A 23,743-nucleotide genomic window follows, 5' to 3' on the forward strand; every position below is an offset into this window, starting at 1 on the left:
AATAAATAACTAAATGTTCTGAACTGATGAATAACATTTTAGAGTAGCCATCTAGTTTTTCTGTTTTTTCCCCCAGCATTAGGAATGCTAGATGACAGCTGTCTTTCTCAGTAACTCCCTCCCATGAAATCTATCCCTGTCTTACTTCTACCAGAACTTGAATATTGGGTGGTTAGTATCAAGTTCTTTTTGACTGGTTTATGGTGACTTTTCCGATATACATATAACAACATGGACCACATCAAAGTTACATAGACACCTGGTATGAAAGAAAAGTGGTTGTGATCAAAACACACAAGACCATACCATCAAAATGGTCCAAAAACCAGTGGAAATTAAACTGAAACAGACACTATGTATCTTTTCAGGACTAGATGTAACAGAGATAAACACCCAAAAACGCCAGACCTGCCATGAAGACTGGTATTTCCAAAATTCAGTGATGCTTATATATGTAAAGCAGACGACACGGTTAAAAAAAAAAAGTCAGAGCGAACCAGATTTTGAAAAACCCAGAGTCATCAAGATTTTCTCTGGCCCAGTCATAGTCTTTTTAAAAGAAAGTAATCTTTGCTCCTTTTATTTCTCATTATAGAAATTATATTATATAAAAGGTAGAAAATTAGGAAGCGCAGATACATAATATTGGCACCATACTGAATACACTGTTTTGTAACTGCTTTTTGAACTCAGGTATATCATAAACACTACCCTGCACCATTAAGTAGTCTTGGGAACACACTTCTTTTAGTGCCACTGTGGCAGCTAGTGCAGAGGGAAAACCAGGGATGAGAGGACTTAGGGCATTGCTGACAAAGAGAAATCAAATTCACGTCTAACTGGCAGGTCCTTTTCATCCTGGACTGGAGATTTCTGCCATACCTTCCTCTCCCCGCCAGCCTTCCCAGTCCTAGCCACTGTACTCCCTGGGTGCTGGCTATAGACAGGTCTGCCAGGGAGCAAAGGAACTACCACCAACCTGGCCAATTCTGTGGCTTCCTCCCAGCAGAAAAGCAAAAGAGGGCAAGCCAGAGTTGCTTTCTGTTATAGAAACCCACACTAGGTCTCTATAACCCAAGAGTAGTAGTTGTGCTATACTATACCACTATAACTTCTCCTGTGATCTGTACACTTGGCCGCCGATAAAAGCCAAGTAACCTGGAAATTCATATTTAACAAATCAAGTTCACATCAACCTCAGGGACTTAAAATATCAAGTCCAGTTTGCTACAAGGTGGAGTGTACTGGAGTTTTGAATCCCAGAATAACTGGAAATAAAGAGAGTTCTTATTCCTCAGGATGCAAATACTGAAAATCAACAATAGCTACAAAGGAAAATAAACGACGACGACCAAAAAAACCAAGAAACACCTTGTGGTGAAGTGAAAGGCCTATCAGACAAGGAGCCAGCAAATCTGACTTTAAGGTAGAGTTTTATTATTAACTAGTTAACTGCCTGTGGAACTTAACCCCTGTGGGCCTTGGTTTCCATATCTAAATTAAAAAGACAGAAAAAAGAAGGGACTATATTAAGCTGACCTTACAATTCCTCCCAGTGTTAACATTTAATGATACTAAATATATACTCCATTACTTTGATTATTTAAAGGACAAACATAACACATAAACCCATCTATCACCAATGAATTAGCTTGTAAAATATTTTAGGTAATCTTATTTTGGGTTATATCTAGAGACATCAGTACAATTATTCTATTTTTCCTCCCTGTGCTTTTTTTTCTTTTGGGTAAACTAGAGTTGGAATTTAAAGATAGAAGCCTGTAGGACAATAGTGTTTCTATAAAGGAATGACTGGACCACACCAACTACGCTACAGCATGCTAATGAGTCTACACACATCTAAGCAGAATTCTAAGGCACAGGTTCCGTCAGTGAAAGTGTGAATTATGAGGTCTACTTTGCGTTCACACGTGTTAGTTAGCTTTTTGGCCCTTCCTACCATTGGTTTTTCACTGTTAAGATATCTTGGAGTGTCTCAGTGCTATTCTAAAATGACTTGTTTTAAAAAAAATGACAGAAAAATTTAATCAGCTCAGAGAGAGAAGCAAAACAGGATTTTCCTTTTTCTCCTTTAGGTTTCCAGCTGGTTAGATTTTTATCTAGTTGAAGGACCTTGGTGATATCTTCTAGTGTCCAATCACATGCAAGCTTTAATCACAACAAAATTGCCTCACTGCTAATATTCTTTTACAGATATCTAATTATAGCAAGAACTGTTTACTGATGGAATTTGATTATAAGATTTATTAAGCACTTACTACATTCAGAGCACTGTACCAATCTCTTCCACATACGTTCTCTTTTTGATTCTTTATACTAACCCCAGGGGGTAGGTACTATTTTTTTTTTTAATCCCCATTTTAGAGATGAGAAAGCTGAGTTCAGAGAAGTTAAGCAAATTGCCTACGTTACACAGCTAATAAATGGCAGATTAAAGTCCACGCCAGAGTGCGTCTTTATTGAAAACTGTCCAAAATACTCCCAAAGTATATGGGGTTTTGTAAATTTTACAGTACAATGGTCCATTATGCTGTTCAACGCCCCTTAACAGAAAGATTGATGGGATATATCCTATTTAGAGATTTGCCTTAAGAAAAGGTTGTCATTCCTCTTGAATGATATACTTCCCATTATTACAAAATGAAAGCTGCGCATTTAGCTGTTTATCTATTAAGCTTTGCTTCCCAGATGTCAGGCTTTTATTCTCCACTGAGGCAATGACTCAGATTTTGTCGGTGAACAACACAGCTCTTCTTATTTTGGCCTAAAATATCTTATTATATACTTTTTATATAAGCCATTTTGAGGCTTTAGACAAAAACTAAAATAAAAACAAAACAGCTTTTAAGTAATAAAGGTAAAGTGTCAGTAAAACAGAATTACATTTTAATTGTAATGATAGTTTCTTTGCCCAGGTAAACTCAACCTGATGAGGTAGTGAAATAATAAATAACAATTAACTCTGCTTTTTTACTATATGTTTTAACATATGTTATCTCATTTGATACAATAAGTCTGCGAGATAAATGACAGTATTATATCTATCTGCATCTAGCAGATAAAATTAGTAATCAGAGGAAATAACTTATCCAAAGTCAAGTGACAAAACGTTTAATTTGAAGTCAGTTCTTCAGACTCTATTAATTAAACTCATAAATTCAGTGACAGTGATTTCTTATATTGCTTATAAAATAGAACATATAACTATTCTTTTTTGCATTCACTTCACTAGAAATTCAAAATGGTCCAAATGACACAGCAATTTTACTATATCTACATGTATGACCTTCAAATTAAATATATATTGCTCAAATGTTGATGAAACCCTTCTAGATAGATATTCGATCATTTGAATTATTGTGGAACTTTGTTGTTTGCCCTTTGTGTAATCATTCTTCACCCCTTCACGCCCTCGTGCTGTAGCCAATGCACCTGAGTGGGTTAGATGAACCCCCAGCTCCTGGGGTGAGAACCCTGACTGGCTTAAGTCAATCAACACATTAACTGCCACTTCAGGAAGGGCACACATGCCAAATCAATCAGGTTTAAGGGAACTTTGGCTGGATTTTCCAGGACAGTGGCCTTCTCTCCTCCTTATATTTAGTAGTATGAGGAGTGAGGAGTGGGGCTGCAGTAGCCACTTTACTAACTCCAAGGAGGTGAGCCTGAGGATACTGATATATCAGACTGCCAGGTGATATAGCAAAGATTGCCACCGGTGACTCCATTTGAGTCCTGAATCAAGCCTTGCTTAATGCAAAATCTACCTTGACAGTTCAATTAAGGAAGCCAATAAATTATAAATATAAATTGTCTCTTTGTTAAGCCAGCATAAGTTGGGTTATTCACAACATAGTCCTAAATAAAATATCCAATAAGTCAATTAGGATCCTAAGGGATATGTCACATTATCAGATTAAGTACAATACGCGTAAAACTAGAAATTCAAAATGGTAGACTCAGGTCTGCTCTTTGAGCAATAGAAACAGAAGACCAATTTATGAGGGGGCAGTGTGTGTGTGTCTCTGTGTGTGTATGTGTATGTGAGGGCAGTACAGGTAGGGGTGAGTTAGGAGGACTAAGAAAAGTGACAGAGGTTTAGGAGAAATGGGAAAAGGAGCTGACTGCAGATGCAGAAAAGGATTAGGGTTGAGGGCTCAGCTGAGATGGGAAAGCATAACTTAATAATGAAGCCAATTAGCATAATTTGCTCATTTAGAACATTTGGAAGCAATGCAACACACATGCACACACACACAAGTTGTGCAGGCATGTGGGACTCAAGCATCAGTATATTTTAAAACACTGCAGGTGATCCTAACGTTCCATCAAAGTCTGTGGCCCTCTGGTGCAGAAGGGGCATCACTCCATTAGGAGGAGCTTGTACACTCTTCATACAGCTGCAGGAGAAAGCAAGCCCTGCTTTCAAATCATTCTCTTTAATTTTATATAAATGCAACAGAACTGGGAATAGAAAAGATACATTTTAAACATGAAATGTGAAAATCCAGTGGAACCACTGCTTGTCCACACAAGCTTTTTAGTTGTCCATGTGTGCACGGAATACAGAAGATGCTCCAGAGACACATCCAAGAGTATCTGTATAAGAGACAATCAGATCTTGGAAAAGCATCATGTTTGTTCCTTAAGTTAACTTTCATTGAACACCTTCTCTGTGTCAGCCACGGCACTTAGTCCTTCAGGGATCCAGACCTTACCAACATAATCCCTGTTCTTAAGAAGTCCACAGTCATCCAGGGGAAGCAGAAAGACAATGAGGCTGGGGGAACACATAAAGGGACACTAACCCTGAAGCAGGCAGGGAGAAAAAGAAGACAGAGATGACTTCTCAGAGGGATGGCTTTGAGTCCTGAAGAGGAAAGATGAAATAGGTGAATGAAGTAACAGTAGCTTCCAGAAACAGAAAACAGCCCGCACACAAACATGGGGAACAGAGAGAGTGTAGAGGATCATTTGGTAGGGCTGGAGTGCAAGGTAAAACGGAAGAAGCTATGAGCCATAAAGGACCTCATGTATCACGCTGGAGCTTATTCTGTGACTGAGGGCTGCAGAAATGTTCTATGCAGAGGATTAACACAATCTGAATTGTGTTTCATAAATACTCCCATCAAAGCAGCGGGAGAATGGACTGGGCTTTGGGAGCACAGTGAAAATGGAAATAGGGAAATCAGTTAGAGATAGATGAAGAAATCTGGGAGAGAACTGCCAAAGGCCTGCACAAAGGCACTGGAATGAAGACCATGAGGTCAAATCTAGATAAATCATAGGAATAGACTTGGAAAGAATCTGACCAATCAAAAGCAGTGGGTAAAGTGAGAAGAAGGAGTCCAGGGTAACATCCTGGTTCGTGGCTTAGTAGCTGGAAAGATGTGTTAATATTCATCAAGGCAGTAAACACAGAGAGTGTGCGTTGGTGGGCAGAATAGAGAGAGGATGAGTTCAGTGCAGCATACAGTGGGGTTGAGGTACCACCCAGAAGGAAATGCCCCCGAGCCTGCTGCATGTATGTTTGGGATGCAAGAGAGCAGCCATAGGCGCTTAAGGAACAGAACACTTTTGTGAATGGGCAGCAGCAGCATCAAAGAGACACAAATGAGGGGAAGCCTGGAGAGGTGAGAAGAAACTCTGATAGAGATCAATACACTAACATGCATATATTACATTATTCACCTATTACTCAAATATTATGAAGTTATATACTTAGATAAGTGTTTTGTAATCCTTGAGGGAAGTTTTAAATACGTCTGTTATATATTCAAAAATTATTATGAATACTTAATTTGAAAAAGATTTTTCACCCATGACTTAAAGCCATTTGTCTAATGAGTACATCTGCATGCTATAACTGAGCGAAAACTGGTGAACGTTTAAAACTATCAGGTACAAAGAGGGAATGTTGAATCACTGCTCAGGCCTAGAGAGGAATCTCTGAGAGACCTGAGGTATTAGCAGCTGCTGACCAGGGGCACAAATTTAGCGACAGCTCGGCAGCAATTTTAATCTGTTGTTCTAAGTCTTATGTAGACTGTGACAGTATTTCAGTAGGAGATATTAGGTTTGCCTCCATTTTTCAGAGCAAACTTTCAGGTTTTGACCTTATCTTAGTCAAATAATGAAAGGAGAGTGACTGTAAAGTCAGATAAACACATCAGCAAACAGGTCTGTGATAAAAGTGGGCTTTTATAACATGTGGGAGTGACCCTCACACACACTGAGATGCTCAGACAAGACCAAGAGTGCTTCGAGTTCCTTCCACAGAGGGCCCGGGAGCAGGGACATGCTACATTGATTTAATAGATAGGTTGGGTTTTCAACAAGACTCTGACTCAAACATTGTCAACTAAATTTACGGTGAAAATATCCACATTTAATTTCTGAGTACACTTGAAGCCATTCAAAAAATTCTAAGGTCACTTATAAGGGGAAAAAAATAATATTAGCCAGAAAACATGGGCTATTTGTGGAGAATTACATTATCCCAACTAATCTTGAGATTAGCCCAAATTTGTATTTTAGTCACAGCATGCATATCTATCTACATACTTTTATACACACATATAATATACATACATACAAATACTCGTAAAAATACATACTCAAAGTCTGTATTTCATATTTCCTCTTTTTAAAGGGACTAAATCAGTATTACATTTTAAATTCTCAAAGATTCAAAACAGTCCTATGTTGCATGGAAATATTCAAATACCTATCACCAAGTTAAATAAAGCAGTCTGTGAAGTCAAACAGTCTAAAGTGAGAAAACACTAAAATTCAAAAAGCAGAGTATAAAGGATACATACTTTATGGACTAATGAGGACTTTCCTAAAGTCCACATCCTTACAGTCAGGAAAAAGAAGAAAACTTCTTATAATAGCTCATACTCAGTTAAAAAAATTATGGTACTTTTAAAATAAAAGGTCTCATTTGTTTATTCTTTCTGTAGTAGATATACAGCATATCAAGAGTCCAAGACTAGATCAGTTGTAAAAACAGTATGCTGTATTTTAAAAACACAAACTCTAAAGTATAGGACTTACAGAAATCTTAGGATCCTGTACAGATTATATAAAACACACTTTGCCCAGTGTATAGAAAAAAATTTATGCCAGAAATATGCTGCGGATTCCTTTCTATTCAAAGCTTTTGGTTTTATAAATAAAAGTTTTCATATGTTTACTCCGCACTTCATAGGGCTCAGCTATTTTTAAAACTAAATCACATGGTTTGTGAAAAGTCTAGAAGTTTCGGTGAGTATTGGGTAGGGATAGGGGGGTTAAAGACCACAGAACCTGAGATCCAGAACCATCATATCTGCTACTCAGAAAAAAATTAAGATTTCTACGTATACTTCTGCTAAAGTTTTGGAGGAAGAAGTAGATTAATTTCTTCAATCAACAAATATTTATTGAGCACTTCCCACATGCCAAGCACTGTTTTAGGTGTTGGAGAAACAGCATTGGCCAAACAGACAAAAATCCCTCCCTACATTCTAATAACTATACTTTTGCATTTTCTCTCTTTATATATATATGTACAATTATGCAGTTATTTATCGAGAATGTACTATGAGCTGAGTACTAGTGGTGGAGCTGACATCCTAGTACCTATAATTTTACTGTAAGAATACTAATAGTCAAATATTGAACACTTATTATGTGCTGGGTGCTATTCTAGATGCTTTCCCTTTCATTTTTATGATAACCCTATAAGGTAGGTACAAGCAAATTTCATTAATTCTAAAATGCAAATTTGTTCTTTAGATTTTAGCATCTCTCAATTTGAGACGGATCTTCTAATGAATAGTGTCTCAAGACTGTAATGGGCAGTGTCTTTTTTTCTTTCTTAGTGTTATCTAAATTAATGGCAAGTCTTATAATTAATAGTGTTTAAAGAATCTATAAAATATGGTATTATTCTCACTTTACAGAGGAGGAAATGGGTAAAGAAACTTAAATATCTTGGCAAGGTCATACAGCTGGTATGTACAGGGGTCAGAACTTAAAGTTTTGAATGTAGAGGTAGCTAGATAAAATCAAAGACCACATTATTCTATTTTTGTGGCTGTTTCTAACAATTGAGTGGCTACACTAAAAAGAGAAATACAAATTAAAACTATAACGAGATACCATTTTTTCCCTAACAAGAAAGGATTTTAAAAGATAATTGACATAGTATGTAGGAGAGGGTGTGGGGAAACAAGCACTGTTTTACATGGTTGACAGGAATGCACACTGGGAACATCTTGTCTAGTGAGTATCTGGCAATTTCTACCATGATTTAAAATGCACACACCTATAATCTAGCCATTCCACTCCTAGAAATTGATCATACAGTTAATATTTATACATGCATGAAACGACATGTTTGTGAGATTAAACACTGTAGCGCTGCCTGTGAGTTCAAAAGATCAGAAGCCACCAAAGATCCATCATTAAGAGTCTAGTTAAATAAACACGGCAAACATCTGGTATAGAGTATGCACATCTATTTTTAAAAAAAAAAGGAATGAGGCAACTCTTTATGTACTGATTGAAATTATCTTCAAGATATGCTATCAAGTGAAAAAAGAAACAGAAGAATTTGTAGTATGTTGACATTTGAATAAAAAAGCACATATCTATATAAAAACATATATGGGGCTGGTCCATATAATAACTCTATGGGGCTGGTCTAGTGGCATAGTGGTTAAGTTTGCATGCTCCGCTTCGGCGGCTTGGGGTTCACGGGTTTGGATCTCAGGTGCGAACTCATACACTGCTTGTCAAGTCATGTTGTGGCGGCGTCCCACAGACAGAATAGAGGAAGACTGGCACACATATTAGTTCAGGGACAATCCTACTCAAACAAAAAAAGAGGAAGATTGGCAACAGTTGTTAGCTCAGGGTCACTCTTTCTCACTGGGGAAAAAAAAAAAAAAAGAGAAAGAAAATAACTCTAGAAGCATACACACAAAACCAGACACAGTGGTTGCCTCTGGAGAGGGGAAATGGGGTCTGTAAGGCAGGGTTAGGAGGGAGACTTTCTTTGAATACGGTATTAAGTGTATGTATTACCTATTCTATAATTAAAAGCCAACAACAAACTTGGCGCATTCTCCCACAGCCATGGTCATTACTACTGGAACATTCCAACTATGTAGTGACATGGACAGAGCACCAAACTGCGAATTAAAAGACTGGGTCTTACCTCTGTATTTGCTGTGGGATGATGGGAATGTGCTTTTTATAGTTATGGTATGCAGATCAAGAGAAAAATAAAATACACTTCATATATACAACACATTAAATACTGGCCCTTAATTCAGGGTCTTTCCCTGAAGGAGGAAAAAGACAAGTAGGATGTGATTCCTGTCCTAAAGACACTCACAGTGTAGCAGGATGGAATAGTTATGTCAATAATAATTACACAACAGAGCAAAATAATTACAATGCAATATTTCTTGCCATCTTGCCCCACCGCACCATTGGATTATAAGTATCTTATCCCAGCTATTATGCCTGTCCCCTAGGAAAAAAGTCACGTTTCTTAAATGGGACTGCATTTCAAGAGCATGACAAGTCAAATAACAAAGGTATATGCACATCATAGTGGTAGCATGAGAAAAATTCTCTGTGTGCATCAGAAAAGACACAAAGAAGGTGAAATTAAACTGGGTCTTGAAGGATGAATTCAACAGGACAAAGGAGCCTTTTCCCTATGGTTACCCGTAGAGATGGGATGGGGGAGGGAGGTGGGATTACATGAGCTCTCAGGGCTTTCCCAGCTCAACAGTTTAAGACTCTAAGGGAGAATGGATGAACCCAATGTTGAGTTTTCATATTACTGTCCCCATTGGATGGGAAGTAAGTACCAGGAGGTACCATGTTGAAGATCCCAAGAATTATACTCTCAAGCAGCAACAGAATGGAGGGTAAAAAGCAAGAACATTTAAGAAACTATGTAGAGAAATGCAAAAGTAAGTGGAATAGTAAGAAAATATGAGTAAAAAGAATGGATAGGGGAAGATAGTCAGCTTGTATTAAGAGACAAACTGAGGGGCTGGCCCCATGGCCAAGTGGTTAAGTTCGCGCACTCCGCTGCAGGCGGCCCAGTGTTTCGTTGGTTCGAATCCTGGGCGTGGACATGGCACTGCTCATCAAACCATGCTGAGGCAGAGTCCCACATGCCACAACTAGAAGGACCCACAACGAAGAATATACAACTATGTACCGGGGGGCTTTGGGGAGAAAAAGGAAAAAAATAAAATCTTTAAAAAGAGACAAACTGAAAAAATGATAGAAAGTAAGTGTGCCGTGGTGGGGGGTGGGAGAGGTAAACCAAAAAAATCTTAACTACATCAACTTAAAATTTTGTTTCAAATTAAATTAGAAAAAGAAAGTGTTGATAAGAAATTAAAGTAAGGAATAAAGACAAACAAGCAGCTTTAAAATTATCCCCATCCAAAAAAAAAAAACCCTAAATTGAATTAGAGAGCTTTCTGTTTTATGCATAGTAGCTGGATTATTATACTTTACAGCAATTAAAAATGGAATATTCTTCTTTCTTACCCATTTGTGCTCCATATAATGACAGAATTAAATTAAAGAGAACTTGAGTTTTTAAAACTCCTTTATTTTTATTTGACACGTGCATTTAAAATATCTCTGGAATTCTGAACAGCACCCAAAGGTAGAGTGTTGAATAATGCAAAATATTAACAATCATTGGAAGAAGCTGGTTAACTTATTTTCTTCTCAGATGCTAAAACTCTAACTTTCCAACTTCAAGAGAAGAGTGTTAATGTATACATTAAAAAAGGACCATCGATGCTAACTGTAATCACGTCAATCTTGCACAAAAACCCTAGAGAGAATGAATTATTGGCCCATGGAAAGAATTCTGGAAATCGTGCAAGGCACAATCTGTATTGAAGGCTGGTAATCATATGAGAGGGGCACACAGATTGGGGCCTTTCAGACGCTGTTAATAATGTGCTGAGGAAGACACAGGCCAGGCCCGGGGAGCCCATTCCACGAACAGCATCAACCCACACTCCACCAATCACAGGACTCTCGACAGTCTTAATACTTGAGCAGCAGAGCTAAAGAAAAAAAGCAGAAACAGCTTCCCCATTTCTCTAGTGGATGCCTACCTTACTTGTTTTCAGCATCGCTGGCATTAATGTATCTCAGTACATCTCAATAAAAACAACTTCAACTACAAAGAAGTCATTAATTATATTTTATGGTAAAATGCATTGCTGGGAAACAAAGTGTACTTTTCAGGGGGGATATGAAAATTCTTCTTCCTTGAAAATAAGGTAAGGTACTTTTAAATTTAACTTCTCTTTGTGCCTTCCAAGCAATTTTCCAGACAGACTTCCCAGGTTAAAATGTCATAAGATTTTAGAGAACCTAAGGCAAACGAGTAAGTTGTTTTACCTTCTTAATTAAAATCATAAGTGTCTGAAAAACTATATCTGACACAGGTGTCAGCCTTTGATGGGGAGGCCAGGCATATCATACAAGGATGGGCTGAGGAACAGGAACAAACTTTCTCAGCTCCTTCATAGTAAATACAGGGGAAGTTTGAAAATAATTTTTTATGTCACTCTATTTTGGATGTTCTTTTCCTTTTCATCTTTCTATCTCAATTTGCCAAAGTGAAATATGTAATGTACATGCAACTTGGGTTTTCCAGATAAAAACAGGACACCCAGCTACGTATGAATTTTAGATGAACGAACAAACTTTTAGTATAAATATATTCCACATATTGCATGGGACATACTTACACTAAAAAAAATACTGTTTATCTGAAATTCAAATTGAACCAGGTGTTCCGTATTTTTATTTGCTCACACTGGCAACCCTAACATATCAAGTGCATAGTATGCTAGCCAAGTTTGCTGTCCCAGTGGGGATGGGAAAGGTTGGTAAATGGTAGCACATACTGAGACACAATGGTGAGACACAAAAAAGGGTTGGGGTGGGGTATGAGAATGGTGACGTATTTTAACTGGGTGCAAAGACTGGTGACAGAGGACACGCAGCAGAATGACTGGTGGAGCAGTGGCAGGCCAGCAGCCCGGGGGGTGGGACATTCATGTCCTCTGCAGCTCCTCTTCCCTCCTTTGCTTTGCTCATTTCTTCCTTATGGTAGTGAACTTCATATAGCCAGTATATAACCAGTGACAGCAGAAACTGAGATACCTTTAGGCTTGATAAGTAATTTGAAGATACAGTAACTGCCATATCTGTGTAGATCTTCTTTGGATTAATTTTTTATCAATACTTTTATACTGAATGTTAGCAGAGGATTTGATCATGAGTTTTGTTTTTTCCCTATTACTAATATCCTTGGGAGTGCTTAGGTAGGGAGGTGAAGGGGAGAGAATATGTTACTAAACAGGACATTCTTAACCAAGGAGTGGGGAAACTTTCCATCTTCTGCATCATGACCCTACCTGCCCACAAAAGGAAGTCACAAATGCTGGCTGGTGTCCTGATAAAGCAGACAGGACAACATTCTACCTGTTTCTAATCTGCCCTGCTGCCATTTTCCCATCTCCATGTATCATGACTTCAGTTGACTCTCTCCTTGACCTTTCTCAGTGCTTTAGGCTTGCAGGCTCTGGCTTACCTTACTCCTCTGGCTTGGACATCCCTTGCTGCGTTAATCCTAAGGAATTCCAATCGTTTGGCTGAAACCACTGTTGCCAATCTGCTGCACTCCCACCCCCACAGAGGGGCTCAGGGAGGACAGCAAAGTTGGACAGGGCTCTATTAGAAACAGAGTGCCCAACAGTGACTAACAGTCATCTGTCAGTCTCTCATGGAATTAGCCCTTATGTCCAGCTTAAATCAAGTCTCCTTTGGCCCAGGCTGACGCTGAACTAACCAGGTGGGGCAAGAGTAGAGGCAAGGGTAGCAGTTTTTAGGATAAGCTTGGCTGCTTTATTGTGTGCTTTATAGGAAGGTCATTCAATGGAATCCTCAAGGCTCTTCCCTTGTCCACTTCTGTCCTGTGTCTCCTTATTCCTTCTCACACATCTATTTCTCTATAGATTTAGATTTAGATTCGAGGTTGTAGAGAGAGAGGCAGGGTAAGAAGGCCCACTTTGACTTTGAGCTTAAATTGTGTTTGTCAATCCCCCTTGTATCAGAGTGTCTTACACTGAGGACTGTCAGCTATTTGTGGCATAGGAGTGATGAGCATGGACTCCTGGGCTAGACTGCTCTATAACTTACTAGCTATGTGCCCTTGAGCAGTTACTTAATCTCTCTCCATGTCTCGGTTTCCTCATCTGTAAAATAAGAGATAATAAGTGTACTCATCTTACAGGATTCATATAAAGATTAAATGAATCATGAATGTACGTAAAGCTCTGAGAATAGTGCCAGTTACCTGACGTGCTTTAGTTGAATAATAATAATAATAATAACAATAATAATAATAATGGTCCATCAGATTCCATTCTCCTCGTCAATTCTCAGGGTAACTCCAGAGCAGAATTCTGGCATCTGGCATATATCCCTGGATATATCATTTTAACAACATTAAAATCTCCTCCATTTGCATACACTTCCATACCACCCATCTCTGCGCCTACAGCAACAAAATAAATTAAACTAACATAAAAAAATAATGTTTAATTTTTAGAACAATGCCATGTTAGAAGGAAAAGAGAAAAATACATAGGTACAATGTCGAGGTTAGGCTCAAGGACACATGACCTGCTACTCAACTTGAATGACAAGGTGAGGAGGGTTAAAAATGAGGAAAATGCTTTTGGGTGAGGTTGGCAGAGATCAGGAAGCAAAAGGGTAGATGGAGATATCTACTGTTGAAGCAGGAAACAGCTGAACTATGTCTGCATCTTCAGTAACAATTACATGCTCACCCTGAGAGGGAAGATATTTTAACAAATGAAAGCACAGATTTTACACCAAGAGATCTCTTTAACATGTCCTTTATTTTGATGCTGAGTTATTTGCCTTTAGCGTGGAGTTCACGGGGCCAATGAAATGGGTTTATTATTTACTGAAAGTGCTCACTTCCCTGTGTTTCAATGCCATAACCTGAGCGTGGTTTTAGTAGGACATGTCAATATAACAATAAGAGAACTCAATTAGACATTTATCCAATTGTTCCTGATATTTAGCAACATCTCTAAAATTACTTTTTAAACATTTTTCAGTCTTTGCCAAAGATGGGGAGTAGAGTTAAGTGCACAAATGGCTTTGGACAATCTGCTGCAGAGAACTGTTTTAAGCATGACATAAACATGCCAAATCAATAACTTGTTTCTTTATCTGCATGTGCCATGAAAATCTGGCTATCATAGAGTGCCGGATCCATTAAAAACTGAATTTGCTATTTCCAGACAGCAGATAGCTCAAAGCTCAACAGGGCCAGCAGGCAATAATCCAAATTTGCATCTCCCTCTCTAGAAGAACAACTGAAAGCACTCTGTTGCTACATTATGTTATTCAAAGCACAGGGGATAATGAAGACTTGGCAATACTGTGGCTGCCTCAGGATTGAGTCAAATGGCCATTATTCTTCAAACATGAAGAGCTGGACAAAGTGACTTTTGTTATCTTAAATCACTAGGCAAATCTGACTACTGGAGAAATGTAAATCAACACATGATTTCTGAAATGAAACTTCCCCTTTTGCTTAAGATATGATATGCATATTTACGAAACTTGATGTCACAGAGACTACTAGTCTCTTGGGGAAGAAAGGACGGTAGTATAACCCAAGACTTTTTGCCCCTCAAAGACTTTTGAAATAGATCTTTGCTATATGCTTCTGTCCAAACGAAGCCACAGAGAATACTTTATATTTTTTATTATGTAATACTTCACTATATACTAGATATATGAATTCCCCAACATGTCTGTATTAACAGCAGGTCTTTAGATAGTCTTAGGAAGTGTGGATTATGGAAATACATATCAACATTTTTTTGCATATTTAAAACTGCAATAAAAATGCATTGTACTGATACATTACTTACAATTATTATACTCAAGTTATGCCTAAAGTAATCTTTAAGATAAAAATATAATAATTCTCAAAGACTTGAAGTTTTACTATATAAATAATTTGGGGGAATATTGCTTCTACCTTCTTCATCTTTTATGTTCACACACATTTTTTTGTCCTTTACCCATGTCCCAGCACATGTTCAATCCCTCTTTTACTACTTTTATTAAACCACTCTCTATAATAATTCTTCATTTACCCAGCTTTATTAAGAACCAGCTGTTCCTAAGAGCTTTTAAGATAAATAAAATTTATTCTTAAAATATCAAAGTTTCTAAAAATAGATTATATATATCTCTGCTATTTTAAAAGAAAACATCTGTTTCTTGATGTATTTTAGGCCCAATTATTTTACCCTGGGACTACCACAATACACAGGGATTTTTGGGTATTTGGGTCCAAATTAAGCGGTCTCGGGCAGCTGTACTTTTAGAGTTCCTCTGTTACTGACTTAGAGTTTTTATGGCCTTGTCTTTGCCTTCATTTAGTATGCTGCCGCTTCTTAATGAAGCTCTGACTTCTTGAAGCAATAACCACCCTCTTTTAAATGCTGCTAGGATTGGCTATGGGGTGGGAAACCAGGCATCTATGTTTGTTAGAACTGTTTAAAAAAAGCAGACTGTTTGTGGATGGGGGACTGAGGAGGTAATGAGGTGGCGAGAGACAATTAAATAATAATTCTGACAGTCTGGGCCCAGGCTGGCTGACTAGCAGGTTTTGCAGCTGTGTTTTAGGTAGCTGAGATTGCTGCTCAAAAGACCTCCAGCTGAGTAAAGCACTAATGTTCGTTTTCTACTGACTCAAAGGCTAACTTACTAAGCGTATTCATACGTGGTTGTTTTTTTTGACACATACGAATTTGTTTACAGTTCAACTAATATATGTGTATATATGCAGAAATATTATTAAAATAACACTAGTTACCAAAAGAAAAAGCTTACTTCAACCCCACAGGAGCTATATGTTTCTTCCCATGTGTGTCCATTGATTTATGTCTACAAATGTAGAAAATTATTAAAATAACAGTCACTTAAAAGAAAATGAGAAGCTCACTTCACATAATACAGAAACTATAACACTGACAACCTGTTGAAGGCTCGCTTTTAGTGGTCAGGTATATATTAATTAAAACAGATCAACTGAGTCTAGGAACTTACTCAACTTTGCAGATATTAAAAACCACTGAAGATCTAAACAGAATTTTGTAACTTTTTCTTTTCAAGCATTTTCATGTTTTATAGTAACTTTTTACATTAGTAGATTATAAACATCTGTGTTTAGCTAATAAACCTAGATTTCCCCCGAACACATAACTCTGATCAAATCTAACAAGAAAGAAAAGGGAGGAAAGATGAAATAAAAAGAGAGACATCCTTTTTTATACTTTTATATAGACATCTCTTTATTTTCTTCAGGCCAAAGACAGAAAGCACATGTTAATTTACATAGCTTAGTAAACGCGTTCTAATTATAGCCTACTCTACTTACCCATGACTTACCCAAAGGAGAAATTCAACTCCAGGTTGGCTTTCTGTGACCTGGGAGGCCTCTGGCCTGTAACCTTTCCTGGTATGACGTGTTTTCAGAAATTACAAGCTAGCCTTATTATGTGTTTATTAGAATAACAAAGGAAAGAATATAATGCACAAAATACACTCAGATTACCTGCTGCTCTGGATTCCCTTTACCAATGTTCCCTTTTATCAAGACAGATAAATGGGAATTAGCTTTGGTCAAACCCTTCTGTATAAGTCTATAGGAACTCCTGAAAATGATTTAAAAAAAAATGGACACAGAACCAGAGATAACAGTCCAAAATGAAATTCTTCCAGTCTCCAGCAAAATTTGTCTTAGAGTATAAAAAATAAATCAAGTATTTTCCTTAAGATTCATTCTGAGTGCACATTTTTTTCTAAGCTTTATTTGCTTTTTGCAACAGCATTTGAAAGAAAACCAACTGACCATTTACAACCTAAACAATGGCTTTAGAGTGTGATTAAGAAGTGCACCTGGCCTCACTGAAACAACACGTTTGTTTAACCTGGTGACTTCCCCGTGGCTGGGGTCAGGCAGGAGCAATCTTCGTTGGGGGGAGGAAAGGAGACCAACTGTAACTGACTCACTGAGAACAAAACGGGTGGACTAACTACCCTTTGTAATTACAACTGTTTTAACAGATTCTAGGAGGCAAGGCTATCATTTAAGTGGCCCACTATAATTTGGGATGAAGCCCTAGGAAATTATGCCAACTTTAGAACAGGAGTTTCATTTCTGAGTTTACTCAGCATAATGAACCCACTGAAATGCTGAGTCTTCCTTCTTTGGTATAAATTTACGTCAAGGGAAAAATTAGCAATAAAAGGAATCTAGCTGGAGAGGAAAAGATTACCACACCGTTCACTCTCAGGAGCAGATTATAGTTTTACTTTTTTCATCTTTTTTATTATGAAAAATTTCCATATAGAAAAAAATATACACAATGGAATGATGAACCCTTACAAACCCATCATTCAGTTTCAATAATCATCAACATATGGCCAATCTTATTTTACTGTACCCTACTCACTCCCCTTCTTGAATTCTTTTTTAAAGCAAACCCCAGACAGCCTGTATTTTATTTTATATAAGCTTTTACTTATGATATATGTTCATACCTAACCTAACGATCACTCTAAAAATCTCATTGAGCATGAGATGTTGAAACCAACTTAAACCACATTTTAAAAAACATTTTACACTAAAACCGAGAAAAGTAATTTGTTGGAATATAATTGGGTAATTAAAATGACAAAGTAACTTGAATCACAACTCTCTATTATTTTATTTATAGGGAAAAAAGGAACATTCTAAGATTGAGGAAATAGTGCATGTTCCTCAATCCCAGTGATTCTAGTCTTTGTAGACACTGATGAACAAGAGACAAGGTTAAAAGTAACATGGTTAGACTTGCCTGGATGGAGCTTGGAAAATGGGAGGAGGCTACCAAGGGGCAAGTGCTGCCTAGAAGGAAACTTCTCCCTTTTCCTTACACATACAGAATAAAACAGAATGCCAACAGGCCTAGCCTTGGGAGCTTCAAATATCACTCATCAAGCAGTCCAGCTACTTATACAACAATTTATTACTGATCTTAAAGCAAAGATCAAAAGGAACTCCATCTAGCATTTATATTCAATTCCTTATTAACTGATGACTAATTTGTAGAGGAACGAAATCTTCACAAGGGAAGCCAAAATAATCTGAGGTGACTTTGATACAATGCCACAAAGGATAAGAAGAGGAAGCCAGTAGAGGCTGCAAATGGCTAAGTTCCAATAAGAATTCTAATAAAAGAATAATGGAATTTCTGTGAACTGTGAATTAAAAAGTGTTAGAAGTGGGGCTGGCCCCATGGCCGAGCGGTTGAGTTCGCGCGCTCCGCTGCAGGCGGCCCAGTGTTTCGTTGGTTCGAATCCTGGGCGCGGACATGGCACTGCTCATCAAACCACGCTGAGGTGGCGTCCCACATGCCACAACTAGAAGGACCCACAACGAAGAATATACAACTATGTACCAGGGGGCTTTGGGGAGAAAAAGGAAAAAATAAAATCTTTAAAAAAAAAAAAAAAGTGTTAGAAGTGGGCAAAATTTAGACAAGTCAGGCAAAAGCTTTGTTTGTCACAGCCTTTCTACTTCTTGTTAAATATTAGCTTTAGCCACTGTTGCATTTATGTTAATTAAATCGCTTCATCTAAAAAAATGCAGCTTTCCCAACAGCAATCTGGCCTATCTCATTCCTTTTGCTGTTCTCTTACTTATCAGCCTGTACCTTCCGTCTGCATCGTCAGCTACTACTGGCTCTCTCCCTCTCAAACAAATTGCCATATTCTGCAGAGCGATTGATGGAACTTGAAAAATGTAACTTGAAACAATACAAGTTTTAGTATTGTATATTGCTATGGTCACATGGAACATAAACATCTCTTTTCCAAATTTTTGGTGCTTAAGTCAATTGGTCACTATAGAAACCCTAGAAGCTATCCAAATTCTTTCAACTTCTATGAACAACTGGCACAGTTTTTTCCTCCTGAATCCAGACATCTCCGTATTCGCAACTGAGGAAAGTAGTTTTCACACTACTTATTTTGGCTAGTTAAAAAATCCCCACCACATGTCTCCTTGTAAATTCATAGATAAAGATTTAAGTTTATATTAGCATTTCAACTGTGCAAATTTTTTGTTTGCTTCTGAAGTCACCTCAAATTAACAGATTTACTGGAACCTTATGTGATACAGAAGTTTTGCACAAGTCTCAGAAATCTTGTAATATATTTCCCTACGAAGATGTGGAGTTGAGCATTTTCTTTAAAAACAGTTATATGTTCTGTTTTTTTTCAGAGTCCTTATCTTTTACAAATATATGGTGAAATACTTATAAGTGAAAAGATGTCTGGGAATTCTTCAAATACAGGGAGTGGAAAGTGTGGGGTACAAAGGAAACAAGACTGGTCATAAAGTTGAGGGATGGATACGTAGGCGTCATGACACTCTTTGGTCTTCTATGTAGCAATACTCTTGGCAGTGAATATTTCAGATATAATGCTATGTACTCCTTTTTGTTAGGGTTTTTACTTAGAAAAATAACTTTCTCTCAGGAGCAATGGAGAACCAAGAGTTGGCAGTTAATATTTCAACTATCTTTACCAATTCAAAAGCCAAGTCCATCACTACAGTGTTTGGAAAGAAAAAACCAAACAAACAAAAAACACCCCAAAATCTGTCTTTTCACAGTCTTTGAGATTTCAATGACAATACATAACTGGATTTTAATGTGAATAAAATATAATTATTTTAGGTCAGAAATACAAATTTTCTGTTTTCTTTAAAAGAGATAAAAGAGTTGAAAAATTAAAATGGAAATATAAGCGTAATTGGTAAGTGTACTTCAAAATCACTATATACTGGTGAAATTTATGCTGTATGTTTAGAAAGACTTCTGCTACCCAGGACACCAATAACATGTTTCTCTTACCTTGTGATCATATGGATTGTAAGAATGAAATACTCGAGAAAGATCTTTTGTTCTTTGCTTTTTCTGTGGAAGAAAATGAAAACATTTGAGTTGACAGGTGGCAAAAATAAACATGCATATATATGTATATGTATATGTATGTATGTATGTATGTATGTATGGATCTATCTACATTAAGACATTGTTTGTCTAGAGATTCTTCCATGTACAAGGCAAGGGGCTACAATGGCAATCTGGGATACATGGATACAATTAGAAACCAAGCCACTTGACGGTTATGTGGGTTGCTGTCACAGACCAGGCAGGCAACCTCTTCCTAGAAGGTTTCATAGTTAAAACACAAATGATCATTAAAAACTCTAATTATAAACAAATAACTCAGAGACCAAAATGAAGAAAAAACAGTGAAAAGAAAGAAAACTCAAACATTTAGGATACTTTCAATTTCACTGTAATGTCAATTGCTGTCACTCTGAATTGGATACTAGCATGCATCCATTTAAACAATATACTGCCTCCAGGTTTCCTGGTCACAGCTTGGGTCTGCATGCTTGAGCCTATCTTTGTTCTGTCACTGCTATATGGCCCAGCCTTGCATGGTGTCTCACACACAGCAGGCACTCAATAAATATTTGCTAAATTAGTGAATAAATTAATCTACTTGAGTTAGGCATACAACTCTAAGTATCTGTAATGATGACATGTAAGCCTCACATACAGTTATGAAAAGAGAAGCTTCTTTTCACTTCTAATTACATACTCTCCTCAAGCTGGACCCAGGCACTACTGGAGTCCCCTCTCTACATCCTGCTCCTCCTCCTGTGTCTGTGACAACAAAGAAGTGTGGGGTTCTTTTACTATAGTTGACTACAAGAAGCAGCTTGTTTTCTCAGACACTGTGATCTGTCCGCTTGCCATAATCACCATGAATAATTTAGTATATGGTTCTAGATCTTCCATGCAGATGTCTTCACACACAATCGATTACTAACACTTTCAAAGAAAGGGGATCATTCTGTATACGCTGTTCCAAAATTTACTTTTTCCACTTCACAATTTATCTTTGCCAAACTTAAATGCTTGTATATCCAGATCTGTAATCCCTTACATGAAGTTCTGAAATCCAAAAGCTTCTGCAATCTAAACTTTTTTCTGCAATTCATTTTAATTTTTTAATATAATGATCATCTTGTACAAATCTCTTTGCAAGTTTGAGAGTACGAATTTTTTTAAAAGACAATTATGGAAGTTCAGTTGCAGGATCAAATAGTATGCATGTTTACTACCTTGATAGATACTGCCAAAGTACCCCCCCTCCCCAAACACTATGCCAATTTGCCCTCACCAAGAATGAATGAGAGAAGGAATTGTGGCTTACATTGGAATTTCTTGATTTCTCTTTTCCATTTAAAGGCTAGAACATTTCTAAATTTACAGAACACATAAAACACTTGTAAAACAGATTATTGAACATCTTTCCAGCTGTCGATTATAGAATTCATTTCTTGTACATCATAGAGTCAGCCCACTACCACCTCTTGAGACTTTTTAAAAATTTTTCCTTTTTCTCCCAAAGCCCCCCCGTACATAGTTGTGTATTTTTAGTAGGTTGTGGGTCCTTCTAGTTGTGGCACGTGGGTCGCTGCCTCAGCGTGGCCTGACGAGCGGTGCCATGTCCGCACCTAGGATTTGAACTGGTGACACCCTGGGCTGCTGAAGCATAACGCACAAACTTAACTACTCGGCCACAGGGCTGGCCCCTACCACATCTTAAAATTCTGTCATGAGAGTGGCCTGTTTGTCTTTAACACCACTCCCATCTTGCTCCTGTTTTTACTCTGATGTTAGTTCAACTACCAGGTAAGTGAGCTTCTCCTATCTTCACTCGTGAATGAATCCTTGCCTGGTATCCATCTTTCCTAGGAAAGTATTTCCTCCCTTTAAAGTCTAGTGTCTGCATAAGCACATCTGTCATACCTCCCCAGTGTCAGAGATCTAAGCAGATCTCCCTGCCTGGGTTCTACGTGATCTTCTGCAGCCACGTGGCTAAGCAGTCAAATCTGATATTAATTAGGACCTTGTAATAGAGTCATCTGTATACACTCATAGTTTTCCCACAGACCAGTTTCCTTATTTCAGAACTGTCCTTGGAACCACAATTCCAGCTGGCAGTCCTTCAAATCACTTGGACTTGTTTCCACATTCTGACGTCCACGAAAAGCCATCCGTCCCAGCTGCTCACCTCAAATTCCCACCTCCTCTGTCCACCTCTAGGTGTGCTTCTGACCGTCTAAGTCTGAAAGAATAATTTAAACTTCTTTTTCCTGGAGAGCAGAGATGTATCTCTCACTGATTGGAAACAGCCCCTTGGCTGTATGAACCCTGGAACCGGTTCTGAACAGGTCATTTGCCCACCAAAGTTTTCATTAGCTTATAATTTTCTCTTGCCTTTCCATACACCCACTGAGTTGGTGTAACAGTTCTTGGCTTATACTTCAATCAGAAGAAAAATGACGGATACTAACATTTCCTTTGGTAGGAGACTTAATATAAAACATGGGGGAAATTTTCTCAGAAAGGAAATTGTGCTAAAGAAGATAAAAGAGGGAGCCTATCAGTATTCACCTTAGGAGGCATCCCAAGGCCTGTTCAGTCCCAGAAATGACTGAGCTACCAGCTTGAGTTGGCAGGTGGATACGGAATATTCAAAGGTAGTTTTGTGTGATCTTTTTATGTGGGTTTTGACTTTATATCTCTACTTTGTTAGCTAAAACCTGTATACACCTATGATTATAAGCTACTTCAAATTATTTTGGGAAGGAAGTGGGGTGTAAATGATAAGTAAATAATACTATTCGGATTAGCCCCCAAAGAAGCCAGGGAGTAAGGAATTCCCTTTTTTTCTGACAACAAATTTATTATATACCTATACAGTGAAGTCTTGGCTTTGAATATTGAAAGTTACATGTATTAGTCCAGTTAACCGAAAACTACTGCTATTTTTCCTGTGAGGTCAGAGTCATATAGCCCAGTGGTAGATCTTCTGGGATCCAGAATAGAGACTGACAAATGATGGCCCATATGCCAATCCAGCCCACCGCCTGCTTTTGTAAACAAAGTTTTATTGAAACATAGTCACACTCATTCCTTTGTGTACTATCTGTGACTGCTTTCATGCTGAAACAGCAGAGTTGAGTGGTTACAACAGAGATTATATGGCCCATAAATCCTAAGCTATTTACCATCTGGCCATCCTTGATCTCAAACCTCTATCTTTGATCATGTCTACTTCTGGCAGTAGTCCCTTGACTCCAAACCAAGTGAACAACTACCTATCCAGCAAATTTCCTTGCTCCTTCTACTTGCTCAAAGAAGACAATTCCAAAACTAATCGTAACTTCTATCCTGACACATTAGGATGAACGTGACAGGCAAAATAACAATTAGTTGTCATTTTCAGCATATTACCTTCTGAGCATCTTCTGTTCAGACAGAGAATATACCAGTTGGTTTGCAGAACATGTTGAAATAGATATGGGGCTTTCAGAGCCTTTTGCATTCACATTATAACTGCTGATGATGGAAGCTCTGAGAAGAGATACTTTAACTAAGTCCTGGCACTAAAGCCACGTAAGTTTCATGTACATGTCAGTAAA

At 37.8% G+C, this 23,743-nt stretch overlaps 1 protein-coding gene across 10 annotated transcripts in view; it reads right to left on the minus strand.

The window, feature by feature from the left end:
• Nucleotides 1-23,743, minus strand: part of CDKAL1 (CDK5 regulatory subunit associated protein 1 like 1) — a 611,046-nt gene that overhangs the window by 99,249 nt on the left and 488,054 nt on the right. For all 10 annotated transcript variants that reach the window (XM_046640830.1, XM_046640826.1, XM_046640831.1 and 7 more), the window contains exon 13: nt 20,088-20,150. In XM_046640830.1, the coding sequence (XP_046496786.1) occupies nt 20,088-20,150 (63 nt within the window). The remainder of the gene's footprint in view (nt 1-20,087; nt 20,151-23,743) is intronic.

This window comes from Equus quagga, chromosome 15, assembly GCF_021613505.1.
Source record: "Equus quagga isolate Etosha38 chromosome 15, UCLA_HA_Equagga_1.0, whole genome shotgun sequence".
Taxonomy (NCBI): domain Eukaryota; kingdom Metazoa; phylum Chordata; class Mammalia; order Perissodactyla; family Equidae; genus Equus; species Equus quagga.